General features: G+C 50.5%; 2 protein-coding genes across 6 annotated transcripts in view; one reads left to right on the forward strand and one right to left on the reverse strand.

Annotated features, from left to right (window-relative positions):
• The window catches only part of TMEM266 (transmembrane protein 266), a 111551-nt gene extending 103736 nt beyond the window's left edge, over nucleotides 1-7815 (forward strand). For 4 of the 5 annotated variants that reach the window (XM_047737452.1, XM_047737453.1, XM_047737451.1 and 1 more), the window contains 2 exons: nucleotides 5099-5161; nucleotides 6582-7815. In XM_047737452.1, coding sequence (XP_047593408.1) covers nucleotides 5099-5161; nucleotides 6582-7177 — 659 coding nt within the window. In that variant the 3' untranslated portion in view covers nucleotides 7178-7815. The remainder of the gene's footprint in view (nucleotides 1-5098; nucleotides 5162-6581) is intronic. The other variant, XM_047737455.1, reaches the window with a different exon arrangement.
• Nucleotides 7816-17695: 9880 nt separating this feature from the next.
• The window catches only part of ETFA (electron transfer flavoprotein subunit alpha), an 82968-nt gene continuing 79741 nt past the window's right edge, over nucleotides 17696-20922 (reverse strand). Inside the window, exon 12 of the mRNA XM_047737612.1 lies at nucleotides 17696-17993. Coding sequence (XP_047593568.1) covers nucleotides 17955-17993 — 39 coding nt within the window. The 3' untranslated portion in view covers nucleotides 17696-17954. The remainder of the gene's footprint in view (nucleotides 17994-20922) is intronic.

Below are 20922 nucleotides of genomic sequence, written 5' to 3' on the forward strand. Positions count from 1 at the left end.
AGAGAGAGCACAAGTAGGCAGAAGCAAAGGGAGAAGGAAGCTCCCCTCTGAGCAGGAAGCCTGATGATGCGGGACTCAATCCCAGGACCCCGGGATCATGACCTGACCCGAAGGCAGATACTCAACCATCTGAGCCACCCAGGTGTCCCTCAGATATGTGTCTTCAAGCTCATTCTGAGGCCCCTGTGTGGGTCCATGTTTGGAGTAGAGAGAGCACATGCAGCCTGGACAAACGTGCAGTGGCCACCTGGGTGAGATCCGGGCTCAGTGTCATACGTATCCACGGAGCTAGCGATCCCGTTCATTAAACCCGCAGCCGTGACAAGAGTCTAAAGGGGAATGCATGAGGTCTGACCTACAGCTGGACCACCGGACCACAGCAGAGGCATCAGGGGTCCCTGGACTAGTCACAGACTTGGTAGGAGTTGGGTTGTTGGTAAAGAAAGAGAGCACCGTGTAATGACCAGGGTCCCAGCCTGGGTGGGCAAGGAAACCATTCACCAGATGGAGGTGGAGGGAGAAACTGAGCTCTGTTGCAGACATGATGCGTCAGAGGTGGCTTCAGGTCCTGCAGGAGAAGTTGTCTCGTTGGCCAGATCAGCCAAGAGCTCAGGAGAGACATCGGGCCTGGCCTAGCTGGTTTTTTTCAATGGCATGGATGAAGATGGGTCATCCTTGGTTAGCATGGAGCTAGGAGGAAGCTCTGATCCCTGCACTGAACCAAGATTAAGAGTGCTCCAGAACGCGCCACCCTGCCCGCTGAAACCAGCAAGCTGACACTGGCCTGGAATGGGGATTACGAAGTCCTCCAGGGGGGGGACCCAGCCAAGTGTGGTCAGGGCTTGGCCTGCCCTGCCACCACACCGAAGCCCTGGTGGCTCATGAGTCGGCAGAATAGGGAGGTCGCTGTACACACTGGGAAGGTGCTGGGCTGCATGAGGGGGTGATCTTGCCAGATCTGGGGAAGGACAGGTCTCCTGAGTCATCCCGGCCTCACAGGGCAGTGGTGAGGATTAAAGAAGCGTGGTGTGTGCCAAGGCCAAGGTGTGGCACTTGAAAGGCACAGTGAATGCTAGCTCCCTCCTTTCCCCTCCTCCACCCATTCTGGTCACCTCTGTACCCACAGGAAGGACTTCAGAGAAGAGGCTAAGGACTGGGGAGGGGTGGGAAATGGACAATGGTTTCCCAGAAGAGACTCTCAGGAGGGCTTTTTAAGTATCATAGTCACATAGGTGGTGAAGAGCAGGGGGCTTAGCCCTGGGACCACTGAAGGCAGGACCACCGTCTGCAAGGCTTGATTAAATGAAGATGAGCTGTTTGACCAAGGCGTGACACTCTGGGGAGGCCTTGATTGTGTGCCTCAGAGGCAGGGAGTCCTGGCCTGGGTACACCGTGCAGGGTGGGGCACGCTGAGATCCTACTGAGCACAGACAGACAAGAAGCTGCCCACAGCTGTTTATCCCAGCTGTTCAACAGAGAGGTGGGCGCTCCCTTCCGGGTACACAGGCCGTGGTGGAGAGCCCCCAGCAGGAGGAGTGAGCGATGCCTGCCCAGATAAGCGGGCCACAGCCTGGGGCCTCTGGTCCCCTCCCGCACTGGTCTCACCCCTCTTGGAGCTGGCGGAAGTGTCTTGAGCCCTCCAGCCAGGCCACATTAGGATCTGCTCCTCGAGAGCCTCCCCAGCCCCTGGTGGTACAGAGGAAGAAACTGAGGCCCAACAAGGGGATGTGGCCTGCTCAAGCTCTCATGGCAGCAGCACACACAGGACAAGAACTAGGATCTGGGTTTTTTTGTTTCTGTTTTTTTTATTAAGATTTGCGGCTTCCCTTTTTATAATTTTTTTTTTTTGAAGTACAGTTGACTCACAATGTCACATTAGTTTCAGGTGTACAACAGTGATTTTACAAGTTTGTACGTTACGCTGTGCTCACAAGTGTGGCTACCATCTGTCACCAGACCACACAGTACCACACATACACACAGTATCATCGACTGGATTCCCCATGCTGTACCCTTCATTCCATTACCAGAAGCCCATAGCTCCCACCCAGCTTCGCCTGTTTTCCCATCCCCCAGCTCCTCCCATCTGGCAGCTACCAGTTCTCTGTATGTATGGGTCTGTTGCTGCTTTTTGTTTGTTTATTCCTTTGTTTTCTGGATTCCACCTGTAAGTGAAGTGATATGGTATTTGTCTTTCTCTGACCTAGCATGATACCCTCTGGGTCTATCCATGTTGCCTCAAATGGCATGATCTCATCCTTTTTTATGAACAACATTCCAGTGTGTGTGTGCGCGCGCACGTGCATTTCTGTGTACCACATCTTTATCCATTCATCTACGGATGGATACTTGGGTTGCTCCCATATCTTGGCTATTGTAAATAATGCTGCATTAAATATAGGCGTGCATGTATCTTTTCCAGTTAATGTTTTCATTTTCTCTGGGATCCAGTGGTGAAATTGTAAGGTAGCTCTATTTTTCACTTTTTGAAGAACCTCCGTACTGTTTTCCACAGTGGCTGCTCCAGTTTGCATTCCCACCAACAGTGCATGAAGGTTCCTTTTCCTCCATTCTTGCCAACACCTGTTGTTTCTTGGGTTGTTCATTTTAGCCATCCTGCCAGGTGATATCTCATTGTGGTTTTGATTTGCATTTCCCTGATGATGAATGACATTGAGCATCTTTTCATATGTCTGTTGGCCATCGGGATGTCTTTGGAATAATATCTGTTCAAGTCCACTGCCCATGTTTTAATGGTGTTTGGGTGTTTTTTTGCTGTGGAGGGCTATGAATTTTTATATATTTTGGATATTAGCCCTTATCAAAAATAATTTGCAAATATCTCCTCCCATTCAGTAGGTTGCCTTTTCATTCTGTTGATGGTTTCCCTTGCTGTGCCAACACTTTTTAGTTTGGTCTACTCCCAGTAATTTATTTTTTCCTTTGTTTTTCTTGCCTTAGGAGACATTTTGAGAAAAACATTGCTGACGTCAGAGAGATTTCTGCCTGTGATCTCTTCTAGGAATTTATGGTTTCAGGTCTCATATTTAGGTCTTTCATCCATTTTGAGTTTATTTTTGAGTATGGTGTAGTAAGGCGATCCAGTTTCATTCTTTTGCATGTAGCTGTCCAGTTTTCTGGGGTCTGGGTTTTTCTTCTTCACCCCAGGCCACCTTCTATGAGTAACTTCCTTGGGATGAGTTCTCATGAGTCTGTGGATACTTCAGCTGAGTTAATAGTTCTGCCCATGTATACAAGGACCCCTCAGCCAAGGCCGAAGGATAATCCCAAGGGAAGTGACTAGAACCTCCTGTCTGGCCCAAGAGACCTGGTGCCACCCCCTCCTCTCACTGCTTGCCAGAAGCAGCTACACCAGCCTCCACCTACTTCCCAGGGTGACCTGCAGGGACAGAGAGCATTTACCACATGAATTATGAAGAGCCACGGAGAACTGTATGGCTGTGTGATTTGGAGGGAGCATTGCTGGCTGATCCTGGACCCACGCCTAGGGCCAGCCTCAGGTCCCTCCCTCAACTCGGGCATTAATGCAAAACACACCTCTTACTGGAGGCATTTAAAGATCAAATGAGGGCAAAAAAGCTTTTAAGAGCCAGGTCTACATTTGTCACTATGCAGCCTTCCAGGGTCTGTGCTGATTGGCTTCTGCAGTGATGTCAGGTGTGCCCGGGGAAGGCGGCCACAGAAAGCATCTGGCCCATTCATTTGCAGACCACCACCCCTGGGAGAAGCGCCCAGGGGTGTGGGCTCCCTCAGACTTCTGTGGGAGAGGAAGGACTAGACTCCCGTGTGTTGAGGGCCTTCTGTGGGCCTGACCCCAATTGGGAAGTCTGACATTTGTTAGCCTCTTTATCCTCCTTAATGGGTAAGCGAACAGAGGCTTAGAGAAGACCATTTAGCTAAAATGTGGTGGGGCTGAGCTTTGAAATCAGGTCTGATTCTAGTACCCTTTCAGGACACTAGGACTCAGGGAAGACCAGTTGCTGAAGAGCAACCCCTGAGCTCAGTCTGACAAGTTCAATCAGTGGAGTCAAGGGTCCTCATCTTGTCACTCTCCAAACCCTGCCAGGTTCCTCCTAATTATCACTTGACCCTTATCCTTCCTTTCTGTCTCATCAGGCATCACCACCCGTCCCCACCTCAGAACCTGTCAGCCTCACCTGGGCATCATTTCTGGTGTTCCTCCATTAAGTCTGGCACCTTCTAAACTACTCTCCCCACAACCTTGGGAGTGAGTCACACCTGACCATGTTCAGACTCTCCTGTCATTCTTCACTGCCCTTGGAAAAAGGCCAAGCTCCTTGGGATGGTTTTTGGGGTCTCTGGTCATATGCATTCCCTCCCATCCTCAGGCCACTTGGAATTTCTCACTTCTTTCTCCCACTCCTTCTTTACTCCTATCAAGACGATGAATCAACATTTTCTTGAGACTCTTGTTCCCGTGTTCTCTCCTTGGATGGCTTTACACCTTGTCACACATTATTCATGCAATAATGAATTACTGAGCACTCACTGCTTGCTAGGAACTGTGTAGGTCGGGGGAGGGGGAGGGAAGCTTAGCCCCCAGTCCATCCCCGTACTGTGTGGGAGAGAGGGTCGTCTGACGGATGAGCCAGCAGGCTATCATGAAGAATCAGCCTCTGCAGCTGGCTGTGTGGGGCCACTAACAAGGGTTTGAGACTTTTGTACCAAAGACAGTGTTTCCAGACACCCTGAGAGCCCCGGCTAGACTCAGAGACTTGGGCCATCCAGGCAGGAAAAGCCCTGAGGAACTATTTCCTTATCCCTCATCTCAGAGATGGGGAAACTGAGGACAGAGAAGGAAAAGGCCCTGCCTATGTCCTGTATCAAGCTAGATACTTCATGAGGACCTGGGTCGCTGATGCCCAGTGCAGCCCAGCCCTGGGGCAGATCCCCCACTGAGGATTGGGAAGCTGCAGAGAGCTCCAGGAAGACCAGGGCCTCCTTTCGTGGTGAGGGATCGGGGTGGGAGTATGGAGGGAAGGGCACAAACTGGCCACAGCCTGCTCTCAGACTCTCGGCATGCTGCCACACTGCCCTTTCTCTGTCCTCTGTGAAGGTGCTGCAGTGAGAGATGACATGAACAGCTACGTCAGCCAATACTACAACGGGCCCAGCAGTGGTGAGTCTGTGTCCGGGACCACTCTACACACACCAAACCTCTATGGCCCCACGCAACCCCTAACATTGAGAATGGGGATAGCTTGGCCTGGTGTGCCCATCCCTTGGTGTCTTTGGGCCCATAACTGCAGACAGAGTTCAAGGTTCAAATACCTGTAGCTTTGGCTCCCAGCACAGTCCAGCGCCGGGTCTATGGATGTGGAGGTTGGAGTGCTCTGTGATCACTAATGAGGACAGCATGTGGGACCCTCATGTGGAAACGGGGCTGGAATCTAGAAATCTAAGAGACCTTAGTGCCTCTCAACCCATGCCCCTCATGGCATGAGGACGATGAGGTGAGGTTAACAGCAGAGCTGGGCTTGAGAAGCAACAGTTATGGGGCATGTCCTTGCTCGATTTGTTTCATTCATGCTCTAGAAAGAAGTCTCAGTGGTTTTCATTTGTGGGCAAGGTTGAGTTTTACAGGAATACCCCATTCTCCTTAGCCAATGTCTTGAGTCTCGTAATTTGTCTTTGACAGTCCGTGAACCCTCATATACTTCCTTATGAGGCTAGAGTGTTACATTGTGTGATGTATAATACAGTGGATTGTTTTCTTTCCTACAGTGTCATCCCAAAAGAGCTCTTCTCTCTTTCTCTTTCAAAGCTGCATCCAATCTGCTGATATCAGAGACCACCATCTCTAGCTCAGACCCCCAGTGCACTCTCCCCACCGCTTTGGGGAGAGACCTTGCCCCCACTACACCCACTGTCATGCAGCCCCTTGGTACTTCCTTAAAAACCTTCTGGAGTGTCGTCTGTCCTCACCCTGCAAGGCATCCTACAGGGGTGACGCAACCTGCTGAAGCCACAGCTCTGATCATGTCACTCTTGTTTTGGCCCCATTTAAAACTATGACTCCATCATGAAGCCCAGATTCTAATACTGGTGCCTCAGGCTTTCTGAGTTAGGATAAGCTAGGCTATGCTGCAGTGGCAGATAATCCCAACATCTCCGTGGTTTAAATCAACACAGGTCCATGGCGGATGAGCCAGGGAAGCTGCTCCCGGGTTGTCCTCTTTCCTCCATCGCCTGGGGGTGGAACAGCTACCCTCTGTTCTAAAACACTGCTCACTGCAGGCAGAGCACGGCTGTTTTGATTGCTGCCGCTGATCAATCGCACGGATCATTGGCCAGCGAGTGTCACATGTCCGGAGAACGTGGCAAGAGGAGGGGAGGGCATAACTCTCCCTGGGGCGGGGCAGCAGACACAGGCAGATGGAACGGCCAAGCCAGACCTCCCTACCCCCCACACCCGCCCCCCTCCCTGTAGAGCTTGCGCAAACTCCCTGCCTGCCATTTGGGTCAGAGCCACCCCCAGCAGGGCCTACAGAGGTGTAGCAGAGGCCCAAATGTGACCAGCATCCCCTCCTTTGTTGCAGACAGTGGTGTCCCAGAGCCAGCCGTGTGTGTCGTCACCACAGCTGCCATAGACATCCACCAGCCCAATATCTCCTCCGACCTCTTCTCCATCGACGTGCCCCTGAAGCTCAGCAGCAATGGCACCTGTGCCAGTGCCACATCCGAGAGCGCCTCCCGCTCCGCTCGCAGCTCTGTCACCCGGGCCCAGAGCGACAGCAGCCAGACGCTGGGCTCCTCCACAGACTGCAGCACCGCCCGAGAGGAGCCCTCCTCAGAGCCCAGCCCCTCTCCTCGGCCACTGCCGCCACCACCCCAGCAGCAGATGGCAGAGGCCACGGTCCAGGACCTGCTGTCCTCCCTGTCCGAGGACCCCTGCCCATCCCAGAGGGCCTTGGACCCAGCCCCTCTCACCTGGCCCAGCCCTGCGGGCTCGGCCCAGACCAGCCCTGAGCTGGAGCACAGGGTAAGTCTTTTCAACCAGAAGAATCAGGAGGGCTTCACAGTCTTTCAGATCAAGCCTGTCATCCACCTCCAGCCTGCTGCACCCATGCTGGAGGAGAAGTTCAGATCTTTGGAATCCAAAGAGCCAAAGTTGCACAGGGTCCCTGAAGCCTAGAGCCTCCAGGTGGGCAGGGTGGGAGGAGGGCAGAGAGTGATCAGGATGCTCTCCTAGGGCCCCGGAGGCCGCCAGGGGCCACATGCTGGGCCCAGGATCCCACCTGGCCTCCCTCAGGGTGCTGCCTGCCTCCGGGGAGGTGTCACCAGGCCAGGGGGACACATGCCTCAGACCTCAGAGCCCAGAGCTGGCATCTCCTCTGGCCCTGCTCAGGGGAGGGTGGTGCTCCTGGCTGGGGTCTTTTTAAACCATTTTTACAAAAACCAGCCTGTGGCCCAGCTTCAGCAGGGTAGAGCGCAGGGACCAGCCCAGCCTCTTCCGTTGCCTTCGTTCCTGGCGCCCACCCTGGACCCCTGGGAACAGCACTGTGAGCAGGGGCTGTTTAGCCCCACCCCCAAGCCGTCTTTTCCCGGAATCCTGGGTGGAGCCCACACAATCACAAAGACCACCATCTGAGCCTATTTCGTCCGTCCTCATTCTTTCATTTGGCATGAGCATTTCGGAGTCTTTTCCAGACAAATCTAGTTTTCACCTTCATAGGACAGAAGGGAATGAACCTGGAGGTGGGTGGGAAGGTTACAGCGGGTGGGGGGACAGCCGTTTTCCAATCTTGGCTTTAATAATAAAAACCAACTGCACTGAGACTTCTGGTTGACTGAGGTTTTCCTTTGTAATTGCTGGCCCAGGTAAGAAGCCAGCATGACTCTTCTGGGTTTGGATTGGCCTGGCCTGATGAAGAGCCACCCAGGGAGGCCCCATCCCCCTCCTACTGCTTCCAGGTTTCTCCAAAGAAGGACCCGTGGACCCCAGGCGGGAAGCTCTTGCACTGCCTGGCCAGGCGACTGCACTGATCTCTTCCCCCACTCTTTACCCCCCTTTACCTCCCCCCGGTTCCATCTCCCCCACCCCTTCATCTTCCCGAGGAAATAGCTCAGAATTCTGCTATTTCCTTGCTGAAACTCCCACACTCAGCTCCCTGAGCCAAAACTCCATTTCTTGGAGTCTTCAAATTCCACAGGTCCAAGGCTGAGTGCAGTATCTTGCCCAAAGCCTGCTCTGCCTTCCAGGTTCCCAGCTGGGGCACCATCATCCACCCAGCCATGAAGATGCATGGCGTTGGTGTCCTTGACTCCCTCCTCATCCCTCATAAGCAGTCATGAATCCTGGCCATTCTGACCTTCAGAGCACCTTAGACCCCATCACAGCCTTGCTGAGGCCCAGGTGTAGCCTCTGACTCCATGTCCCATGAGTATTTCCTCCCAAACTGAACCTAATCAGTGTCTCCCTTGCCAGAGAGCCTCCAAGGGGTTCTGTGTTTATAATCCCTATGTTTTCTTTTATATTTACACCAAAGGGAAGACTTCATTTTAGTTTCAAGGGCTCCCACTGTCCCAGCTGAACTCAGAATGGTCACAGCCCCTTAGCTTATTTGTCTCTCTGGCTACCCTCCCAACCTGTTCTTTGTCCCCTCTATCTTTGGGCGCTTCTCACTATAGGTCAGGGTGTCCTCGGGGCTTCTGTGGCTCCTTGCTCACTGAGACAGTGCAGTGATCCCATGGCTTGGTCAGCAGCATCTGCTTTCCTGCCTGCCTTCCCTTGGTCCTCAAAAGCAGGGCTCCAGAGCCACTTGGGAAAGATAGCTAAATTGGAAGATATTTCCACATGCGGGCAAAGAGCTGCACCTTGATTCACGGGGAGATGAGCAGTTTCCACCTGAGCCTTTAGGGAAGAAACTGGAGGCATTCTGAGTCACCAACGGCGTCATTACAGCTGTCAGTACTGAGCCCTGTACTAAGACCTCTTCTCGGGCTCCTTGAATCCTGCCAGCAATCCTGTGAGCAGGTATTTCTAGCCCCATTTTACAAATGGAAGAACCTGGGGCTAAGAGAGGTTTAAGAGACATCCCTGAGGTCAGACCCTAACAGGAGAAGCACCGGAACTGGAGCCCACACTCACCTGGTAGTGTGCCAAGCTTTTGGAAGCAAGGTGGTCACCTGATGGGTGTGGAGGGCATTACAGGTTTGCTAATCTCTAGGCCTGCTAATCTCTAGGGCGGAAGCCACAGGGGCCTGTAATTAGTGGTCTGTGTCTGCTGGGCCAGAAACGGCTGCTGCCTTCAGCCAGGCCTAACTTGCTGAGCTCCCATGAGTCTCGCTCTGATGCTCATGCTGGCTACTCCAACGGGCTCGGGAGCCTGCCCTGCACCAGCACTGAGACCCAGCCGCACGCCGGCACTCACCTCTGCTCTGGACTTCTCCAGAGAAAACCACAGGACAGGAAGAAGGGCAATGGGGTAAGAGGCTAGGTGAGTGGCACCTGCTCTCTGCCTGTTTCCCACCTAGAAATGGGGTTTACAGAAGAGCTCTACTTTAGAAAGCAGATTTCTGAGGGAATTTACAAACCGCTGTGATGTGAAATTCTGCCTGAGCACTCGATGTTTGTTGGCTTTGTGCCCAAACAGGCAGGACCAGTTTAGACTTGCTCCATGAGCCAATTAAAACAGGACAGAGACCAAGAGGTGGTCCCCAGCTCTCAGAGGGCAGAGTCCACAGTTACAGTGTGGGAGGCTGCACCCAGTTAGAGCAAGCCCCTCGCCTGCCTGGGGACAGGTGTGGAGTGGAGCCTCAAGGCCTGGAATGCAGGAGGTGGAGAGCTTTGGCTCTCACTGCTCCCCAAGGGGTCATAGCCTAGAGTTATGGCTGGTGGGCAGCTGGGAGTCTGTAGAGATGGAGCCTGAGCACTCCCTGGGAGGTTTGCAGCTCTGGGAAATGGCTCCCTCTTGTTCATCTGCCTGCTCACGGACCCCACTCACTCTGGTGCTCTCCCACAAGGCAGGAGAGCTTGGGGAACAGCCCCTGTATCCTGTAAGCCAACAAGGGGGGTGATAATAATGACTCCCATGTATCCACTTCCTGGTGTCACAGGTGCTCTTTGCAGTCTTCCCTCTTTATCACAGTCTGCAAAGTGGATGGTATTTTCCCTGCTTGCCAGAGAAAACAGGCACAGAATGATGAAATGATTTGCCAAGGACATAGAACTAAGTGGTAAACGAGTGGCAGGATTCAAACCCAGGTCTATCTGGGTGACATGCCATGCTGGCTATGCTGAAATGAGCTTCCTGGAATTAAACCAGGTGTCATCAAGGGAGCCGGAGATACAAATCAGGACTCTGGCCCCCAGGCCATCTATCCATCAGCCCACACGGCCGCCTCGATCTAGAGGGATCAGCCTACCGTGTCTTCAGAGCCTGGTGGACTCTCTTACAGAGCCAGACTTCCCACTCAGCCTTGCCCCTGGAGCTGAAGAGGAGCCAACCCCATGGCCAGGGTGCCACCCTGACTGCCAAATCGGACAGCAAGGACAAGGTTCAGAGCTAGGAGTGCTATTGGTCACCTCACAGCAGACCTGGGCTGGAGCCCTGCAGACCTGGTTCAAAGTCTCCCCAGGACTGGGGACCTGTAAGGCCCTCCCTGAATGACATACTGGCTCCCCTCCAACCAGCCCCCCGGCCAAGGCCCGAAACTCAAACCTTGGCTTTTCAGATCAAGTCCACGACTATGAGATTTTTCACAGATCCTGCATGATCAGAGGCTAGTGGCCTGGAATTCTCTTTAGCATGGTGGGCCTTCATTCCATCCACAACCACAGCTCAGGCCCTCCTTTCTCATTCTAGGACTGCTCTTGACTGAAGCTCTTGTCCTGGGGCTGCCTCCATGCTCCTCTCCGGGGGCAACTTTCTCATCTCTAAAGAGAAACACTAGAAGTGGGACTACTCCTCTCTGAGCTATAGGGGCCTCAAATGAGATAAGGTCCAAGGAAGCCTTCTTAAAAGGAGAGTTTCTTACTAACTAGTCAACAGGGTACTTGTGTGGAGTTGCCTAGCAAGGACACCCAACAACTCCAGGGACTGGCACGGCTAACCCCAGCTTTCGAATGGACTTCTCAGGGCTGGAGAGAAGTCAGGATCACTCCGCCATCCTTCACCTCAGGCGCTGTTAGGCACCTAGGGTTCAAAGCCCAGGCACCTGGATCGTCAGCCCAGCCCCGTTTCCATTTATGTGGCTCCAAGTGAATCCTTGGGCCCACCCCCCATACAGCAAGAATAACAACTCCTGGGCCCCCTGCCCCCATGAGGGTTGCTGGGATAGCTAATGACATAATGGAAGGGAAAGCCCTTTGAGAATGTTTCAAGGGAGACACAGAAACCATCCTTATTAATAATAGATGCCCGGGGTGTTGCACTGCCTGCCGTGTTCAGCACTTCTGGGGAAGGCTGTGCAGGAGATGCTTAGTTATTTCATTGGCTGCAACAGAGTGTGTGGTGTGGGGAGGATGGCAGTGGGGTGTATGGGTGCTGGGAGATGAGGGCCCTGCCCCCAGCCCCAGTGGCCAGCCAAGGCACTATCTGCTCCTCCGAGCTCTCCCTGCTGGCAAATCCCCACTGGTTTCTCTGTAAATAATGCCTTGGAGTCAGCCTGAGTTAGGCAAGAAAGCACTGTTCTCCAGACAGGAGGCACCTTACCTGCCTTCCTCTCCCTTCTCCAGTGCAAGCTAAAAACCTTTGTTTTTCTGACACAAACTGAGCGAGGTTTGTTTTTTTTTCCTCACTCCAGCACTGAAAAGTTTGGTATCGTGTCCTGGTGAAGAGTTAATTCAATTATCCAAATAAAATGATGGAACATTTGCTGCTAAATTTATTGCGAGCTACCAAAGAGACGGTGCTAGCGTAATTTTATGCAGAGCCCTAGGCTACAGCGTGGGGGAACAGACTGCCTATTCATCCTGAATAAGCGAATGAAATTGACTACCCTGGAGATCAATCAGGACATTAAACACTGTGATGAATGTGGAAGAATTCTTCAGTGTCTGAGATTTACGGGGCACCTTTCACCAAGCGCTCTAGAAGCCTCCTCAGCATCAATTAGGCCTCGTAACTAGGTAGGCTCACCTCTGCCTCTGCTGCATAAAGAAGGGGCGTGGGGTTCTGGGAGCCAGTTTTGCTCCATGTTGTGAAAGGGAGCCAGTGTGCAGACCAGATCCAGATTCTAGTACAAAGACCCCTGCCTCCCTGAACAGAGTGGTTCAGAATGGAGGAGTACCAGGCTAGATGGGGACCCAGGACTGGGGGTCAGGGTCTCTCATGTTCTTGGTGTTTCTGTACCTTGTCCTTGCTGGGCCTTCTGCCTGAGACACACTTCTTGATTGGTTGTTTTGGCAGCTTCTTCTGAACCTGGCTGAGCAGCCTCATCTCGCCTCTCCATTCAGCTTGCCTCAGCCAGACTGTATTCATTAGGTATGTTCACTGTGATCCCAGAGTGGACAGGACATGTGGCTGAGAGTAGATGTTGGCCTAGGATCACCATGTACTAGCTGTGAATCCGTGGGCATGTGTCCTAAGTTCTGCAGGCTTCTGTGTTCTCATCTGGAGAGTGGGGACTACTGCTACACCTCGTGGGGTGGGAGGCTTGAATGAGGTAATGGATGTAAAGGGCTCAATCGAGTATTGTGGGCATAAGCAGCTCTCAAAAATAATTTTTGTATCTACCTACCTAAGCTGTTTGAGATCTGCCAACACATTCACAGGTGAAATCTGACGACAGCTTGAGAGATCACTAAGTTCAGTTTGCCATTTCACAGTCAATGAAAATGAAGCCTGAAGGAAGGAGCATGAACAGGCTGCCCCTGAGGCAGTGACAGAACCAGGATAAGAGCACAAGTGTCCCTGGCATCAGCCGACTCAGTGTCCCCAGGTCCCAAACCCCAGTGGTCCCCATGCAGCCCCCACATTGGCTGGAGGTGGGTGTACTAAAAGTCAGTAGGAAACCTGCCTTCCCTCCCACAGCCAGCTGTGGGAGACACAGGTGAAACCCAGGTCAGTGAAGCCTCACGAGGACCTGGCCACTCACCAATCCAGGCACCATAGAAAGTAATATGCCGTTTCCGTCCCATTAAATTCCCAGTTCCACTTCTGTACTGTGCTTCTAATGACAGGCTGCTGTTCTGAGGTAACACCAGCCCGAGAGTCCTGGAGAAGCTAAGAGATGCTGGGAGGCAGCCTGGTATGGTGGAAAGGCCAAGTTCTCCAGACCTGGCATCCCATTCAGGCTGCACATCTCACTGACTGCGCCCCTCGGGTCAGTTAACTACCTCTCAGCCCACCTATTCATCCAGAAGGTATGGGTGATGATATCCATTTAGGGATCGTTGTATCAGAGAAGGCTATATAATGCCCCTAGTAGATTCTTAATAAATAATATTTGCCAAAATATTGGTTTGTGTTCTAGTTTTACCATTTGCTTTATGACTTGGGGCACTTCTGAGGGTCTGATTTCTTCACCTTTCCTACCCTTTCCACCTCTGACATGGTAATCTACATGAAAGTGTTCTATAAACCAATAGTTATCAGCAACTTTTCTTCATTTGTGCTCCTCACAAAACATTTTTTAAAACCTAGGGCTATATGAAATTGTGGCCGTATATCACCCGATATGGGCTTTTTACAAGGTTATCAGTCAAACCCCCCTTTAAGCCCCCTCAGCAACAGCTAACCAAATCCATCTGTTGTAATCAATAGTGTTCTTAGGGTTTCCCAGCCTTTTAAGCCCACTTTTATGTAGACCAAAACAAAAATCCCTCGTGAGAGACAGTGTGAAATGCAACCAAGCTGATGATCCCTTTCAGAAAGACAGCCGAGAGCACTTACGGTTGGGGTTTCAAGGCCTCCAGTGCCGTGCAGACACGCCCAGGCGCTGCTGGCAGTGAGGCTCCCACACGGTCCCGGGAGGAAGGGCCCCTACTCTCTGCCAGCCTCGCCCACAGCGCTGGACCCATTTCCACAGTCTCCAGGGACTCATTCTGTAAGCAAAGAGCTTTCAGCCAAACCCATCTGGGGCATAAGGCCAGAAGATTCCTGCAACAGCCTCCCAATCCCTTCCGCCCTCTCCTCCCTCTAGCCATCCTGTATGCACCACCAGCTCAAGTCAGTCCTCAAGGTTAGGGTATGGGACCCTCCTCAAAAAAAAAAAAAAAAGTCAATCGTTCCCTGTTGCTAGGAGGCTGCTTATGACTTCTTCAGGTGGCAAGGCCTTGAGAAGTCAGGTAGCACTTATGGAACATCGCTCCCTGTTGCTAGGAGGCTGCTTATGACTTCTTCAGGTGGCAAGGCCTTGAGAAGTCAGGTAGCACTTATGGAACATTCCGGATATACAGACATATTTAATTCTAACATGCAAACAAGGAACAATTAGCAACTATCAGAAGGTATTTTTAAGAATTCAACACATGTCCACTGAACAAAAGCTGAGAGTCAGTGCTGCTTACCTCCTTAGTTAATATCCGTTTGCTACTTGTTACTCCACTTTGGAATCTGCTTAAATTCCTAAGACAAGGGATAGCAGACACCAAAGTTTGAGGGGAAAAAAGTGTGCAAGACTTAGGATTGGGAAAATACTATTAATTTTCCCTGCAAATCAGAAAAGGCTTTTCACAGTATCATTCCTGGTCTAGCTCCTGAAATGGCAGTATTCCTTGAGGGCAAAGTTTGAGAACCACTGCACTGACCTGTGGGGTAAAGGCCAAACTGCTCACCTAAAAGTCAGTGGCCTCCACCCTACCACCCTCAGCCCCCCGTTTCTGCCCCTCACTGCTTCAAGCATTCACGTGAGCTGTTTCCACTTCTGCCCCACATGTAAATATCAAAGCCTCCAGGCCAGAAGGAATGACTGCAGCTGGCCCATTAAGGGAACTCTCTCTGTATACACTATTCATACAAGTCTCCTTTCTAATCACACCTTAGCTGCAAAATCTTGGGGGCAGGGGCTGTGCCTCCAAAGGCCTGTGTTCTCAGAGCCCAGCAGGATGCTGCTTCAGGGCAATGGCTGGGCCAGACTCCTGCAGGGCAGAGAACCGCACAGAAATACGTTAGCCAGTGAATCCAGCAGGGAATATTCCCCCACAGTACTGCTGAGAACCAGGACCACAGAAAATGCTGGATGTTGTGCTTACTCAACTGAGAAGCTCCGACCAGACCCTCACTGGGTCTCAGTCCATAGAGTAAGGAGGGCATTTGCTTGATCCAGACGGCTGGCCTCAAGGACCGGAATACAGCTCTGCCCTCACGGGGCTGTCTTTCCAAACGTGGCCAGAGTAACCAGGCCACCAAACTCCCAGGGCCTGTATGAGGTTAACCAAATACTTCAAGAAACTAGGGAAAAAAGCAGGAAAGATACACAAACACGGTAACAAAAGCTACCCCTAATATCTCTTCCCACGTTGCTTCCAGCTGTGGCTCTGGGTCCCCAAGCCTGAGGCAGGGGAAGAGTCATCAGGATCTGACAGTTTGGTGCCCAATAAAACAGGGATAAAAAGAACACATCAAATTGCACCTTCTGGCATGTATTATGGTTTTAATAATTGCCTCCACCTCACACAGCTGCCTTTTTAAGGTCAACTCTATGTGGGCACTTAAGGGCTTTTAGAATTGAATAAAATCCCACTGGAGAGACAAGCCCAGAGCACAGGGTCTCCTCCCCAGCGAGGATCCTGAATGTGTGCCCTGTCCACCAGCACCAAGCACTAGTGCCTTTTACCTGAGGTTACTGCGCAGCAACTCTCCCTGTTCCTTGAGCCAAGGTGAGGTAGGTAAAACCATGGCTCTGACCCAGACTTCCTGGTTTCAAACCCTGGCTCTCATTACAGGTGATCTGAATTTGGGCAAGTTACAGAACTTGCAGTGCCTCAGCTTCCATGTCTGTAAAACAGGGATGGTAATCATAGCATCAATCTTAAGGGTGTTGCTGACAGCAGGGGTTCGGTATGTGTACAGCATTACTGTGGCGCCTAGCACACAGTAAGCGCCACCCAGTGCTATTGTGATGATGAGCTGTACCCAGTAAAACAGTGGAGTGAACTGCCTGAAGGTGGGACATGGCAGTCATGACAGGAGGAAACCGAGAGAAAGAACCATCAATTCCACTTCAAGGCTAGGAGCCATGCAAATGTACCACCCGGGACTGGTCCTCCCTGAGCCAGCATACCTCTCCCATGTCACCTTCGCATTTCTCCTCTCCCCAAGTTATAGTGTCCAACAGGGTAAGTGGAGAAGGTCCTGATAAGCAAGGTTAGCTCCCCTGGGAAGAGCCTCAAACACAACAATACGATATGGGAATTATGTTCACAAGAGTGGTTCAAACCACATGGCCTTGGACAAGTCACTTGGTTGTGCTTCAGTAACCCTTTGTGAACAGGGGGCTGAACGAGATGGTCATGCTCAGCACTGACACTCTAGGATGCTGTGGTTCACTTTATTGCTATCTTTTCATCCTATTAGGTTCAAGAAGATTGAAATCCCAGAGACATTTAACTTCCAAAAGTGTTTCAAAAGCTAGTGACCGACAAAATCAAAGAGTTCAAGTAGCCAAGACCCAGGATGGCCACAGAGAGGGACAGGCTGACCACCTCTGCCCCATCCCCTCTTGTACCACTGGTCACTTCCCATCTCCTCCCCGCTGTTTTCCTTAGTCTGTTAACTACTGTACCTTCTGCAGATCTGCTTTAGGTGGCAGTTGTCTTCATGTTACTCAGCTGCTGGGCCAGGCCTTTCCAGGACCTTTCCAGGACACCCTCCCACAGGACAGACCAAAGCCTCCCCAGCCCCTGTTCTCAGGCCTGCACGCACACTGGCTTCTAGCCCTTGTGACACTCTCCATCTCAGTCATGCCTCAGGGCAGCAGAGGGAGAGCGCCAAAGCTAAACAAACATATGGTCATCTCACATGCTTGGCTGTTTTCTAAGACAGCTCAAAGGAAGCATCAGGAGGGCCAGAGAAAAACCAAAGCATTCTCTGAACAGGATTTAAACATTTATATTAATCACACTATCTGTTAGCATAAGAGGCCATGTTGCATCACCACAGCCCCTCCTTCTCCCCTCTCCTTCAGAGACACAAAGTCCTATAAGCTGACAAAACTTTGAAATGAAATGGAAAATTAAATTTAATGTAAGCCAACTAAATTCATTCAGCAAGTTCAAGTTTAAGTCGGGTCTGCTTTGGTCCTATTAGTTATGGTTTTCTGAAGACTGGAGTATATTTAAGTTAATATTCATGATTTGTGGCCATGCTTTTTTAACTCGGAATTTGCCAATCTAGGTCCCTTCTCTCAACAACTAAATTAAATGATTAGTCTGGAGAGAACAATCATGTTCACAATCTTGCCTAAAACACAGAGTCCTCGGGCACCTGGGTAGCTTAGTCATTAAGCGCCTGCTTTCAGCTCAGGTCATGATCCCAGAGTCCTGGGATCAAGACCCATGTCAGACTCCCTGCTCCACTGGAAGCCTGCTTCTCCCTCTCCCACTCCGCCTCCATATGTTCCCTCTCTCTCTCTGTCAAATAAATAAATAAACAAAAAACAAAAAACAAAAAAACAGAGTCCTCCATGAAAAAGGCAGAGAAAAAATAAATTTTCACTCCATTTCTTCAATTTTCTTTCTTTACAAAGCTAGGCATATTTCTGTTGGTAGTTTTAAAGCTGTGGAAATGTTTTATTATATATTTTTTACAGATTTAGAAAATTTTAAAAAATAATTACTTGGAACCACAAATAATTAAAAGAAATATAGTAATAGGCTCATAAAAAAGCATTCTGGCATCTGTGAGAATTTTTTTCTCAAATTATGATATGTAGCTCTCCATACTGTCCAATGATTACTGTAATAGCCATGAATTTCTATTTCAGTTGAATACTGTGATATATTTTCTTTCTTAAAACACTGTAACTCATTTCTTCTTCAACAACTCAGTCATTTCAGGAACTACCTGCAAATTAAAACAAAAAAAAGTAATTAAGCAACCTGAGCCTTCAGTGTGATATCGTCACAGCTCCACAGGAAGTACACAGAGGTAGGGGCACCGAGGCAGCGTGTGGGCCCCTGGTCCTGCCAGCCTTGTGTCCAGGTGGTCTTCCTTTCAAAGGCTGCAGTCCTGGAGCGCCTGGCTGGCTCTGTCGGTTGAGCATCTGACTCTTGATTTCAGCTCAGGTCATGATCTCAGGGTCAAGTGATCAAGCCCTGAGTTGGGCTCCACACAAGTAGGGAGTCTGCTTGAAGATTCTCTCCCTGCTCATGCTCTCTCTTTTGCTCTCACTCTAAATAAATAAATAAAATCTTTTTAAAAAAAGTATACAGAAGCCAAAAGAAGCAATGCGTGTTTCTGCTGAGGCTCAAGGTGTGCCCCCATCCCCAACATGTTCCTCTAGGCTCTCCTCTTATCTGTGAGAATGTGGGGTCTGTGGGATGACTACATTTAAAGATTTATTTACTTTAGGGAGTGAGAGAGAGAGGGGAGAGCATGAGTGGGGGGAGGAGCACAGGTAAAGAGAGAATCTCAAGCAGACTCCCCACTGAGCACAGAGCCCCATGGTGGGGGGAGGGGGTCTTGACCTCATGACCCTGAGATCATGACCTGAGATGAAATCAAGAGTCAGATGCTCAACCAACAGAGCCACCCAGGTACTCTAAGACTACAGCCTTTGAAGAGAATTCCACCCGGACACAGGCTGGCAGGACCAGGAGCACACACACTGCCTCGGAACTTTACTTTTTATCTTTTCTTTTTTCTTCTTCTTTTTTTTTTTAAATAAAGATTTATTTTTCTATTTTTGGGGGGTGGGGGCTGAGGAGAGGGAGAAGCAGACTTCCCACTGAGCAGGGAGCCCGATGAGGGACTCTATCCCAGGACCCTGAGATCATGACGTGAGCGAAGACAGACACTTAATTGGACGAGCCACCCAGGCGCCCAGGGGAGAGTGCGTCATGAGCAGACTCCACACTGACCATGGAGCCCAACCTCATAACCCTGAGATTATAACCTGAGCTGAAACTAAGAATCAGACGCTTAACCGACCGTGCCACCCAGACGCCCTGACTAGGAAACTTTCTGACATAATCACAAACCTCCGAAGGGCACCACAAGAAACAGGAGTCCAATTTTTCTTCTGTGAGGAGAGTAATGTGTATTCTTCACCTCTGTGTTTTCTGGTTATTCTTCCTTCCCTTACTGTTCTCCTGCCTTTCCTTCAAGTCCACACCAAAGTCTCTTGTTCAGACATGACCCTGTCAATCTGCTCTAGCACTTGTTTTCTCATTGTTCATTTGCTTACACATCTGGCATTCGACAAACACTGTAGTTGCTTCCTCAGCACATGTTCCTATCTTTTGGCACACAAGAATGAGCTGCATGCTGAACATTCAGTTTCATCATTCTCTGTTAAAGGCCTTGTGCTAATGCGGTGTCTGGTCAGCAGACAGAGTAAGAAACCACTGCGAGGGAAAACTGACCAAGTTGGCTCCCATTTTAAAAAGGATGAATTACTGGGACGCCTGGGTGGCTCAGTTGGTTAAGCAGCTGCCTTCGGCTCAGGTCATGATCCCAGCGTCCTGGGATCGAGTCCCACATCGGGCTCCTTGCTTGGCGGGGAGCCTGCTTCTCCCTCTGCCTCTGCCTGCCATTCTGTCTGCCTGTGCTCGCTCGCTCTCCTCTCTCCCTGACAAATAAATAAAATCTTTAAAAAAAAAAAAAAAGGATGAATTACTAACTCTTAGTCTCAGCAGTTCAGTGGCTGCAACTGGAGCTTTCAGCGTGGAGCTGCTTTGGGGTAGCCTGACAGCACAGGCGCGCTGGGCACAGGGACTTCAGGTGGTGTCACATGGAGCCCACCTGAAAACTAGCTGGAGCCATCTGTGTAAAATATCAATTACCCAGTCTTCCACGGGGCTGTCGACTGTCCTAGCTCGGAGAGATCCCAGCTGAACTCACCACTGATGAATACAGCCTCTCAATTATTTAAGAGAGCTACATTTACATTAGGTGGAAATAATGTGTTCGTACAAAATTTATTAAGGAAATTGTCAACATGTTGTTTCCTCCGAATGTCACTTTGTCTCCAGCCTATTAAAGGCCCATGTTTACCATGGAGCCAGTGGGCAGTAGCTCAGGGGCAGCACTAAGCACTGGCACCACTTCTCCCAGCTCTGCTCAGTTGAGAGTCCATGAGCTGATGCCAGTCACACAGATGACACGCTAAAGAGGCCTCTTGTGGGACCTATGTGTTTCATGAAAAATAGGCTAGAGCCCAACCTCTTTTAACGAAACATTAACTTGATTTGGAACATATAATTTTTAAAAATCTTCCAGAATGTCTCCCTGCCACAACCCCCCAAAAAAGGCTAAAGGCACTCTGTCCACCATCTATATCCTTTTTTATTAGATCAACCTCAGACTTTCCAAGCATATTACACAATGCCTTATCAGTTAAGGAAAAGAAAAATGCCACTCAAGTTCACTGCGTGTCTGACAGCCTGAGCACTAACTCAGAGATTCGGATTCTTTTTTTTTTTTTTTTTTTTAAAGATTTATTTATTTATTTATTTGACAGATAGAGATCACAAGTAGGCAGAGAGGCAGGCAGAGAGAGAGGAGGAAGCAGGCTCCCCGCCGAGCAGAAAGCCCAATGTGGGGCTCCATCCCAAGACCCTGGGAACATGACCTGAGCCGAAGGCAGAGGCTTTAACCCACCGAGCCACCCAGGCGCCCCAACGGATTCTTATTTTTATTTTAGATAGTGCAGACCCAGCTCTCTAGTCAGTAAGACCAGATCAAAGTGAATTTACACTTAAAATAAGACAATCTAGGGGCACCTGGGTGGCTCAGTGGGTTAAAGCCTCTGCCTTCGGCTCAGGTCATGATC

Source organism: Lutra lutra, chromosome 7 (genome assembly GCF_902655055.1).
Source record: "Lutra lutra chromosome 7, mLutLut1.2, whole genome shotgun sequence".
Classification (NCBI taxonomy): domain Eukaryota; kingdom Metazoa; phylum Chordata; class Mammalia; order Carnivora; family Mustelidae; genus Lutra; species Lutra lutra.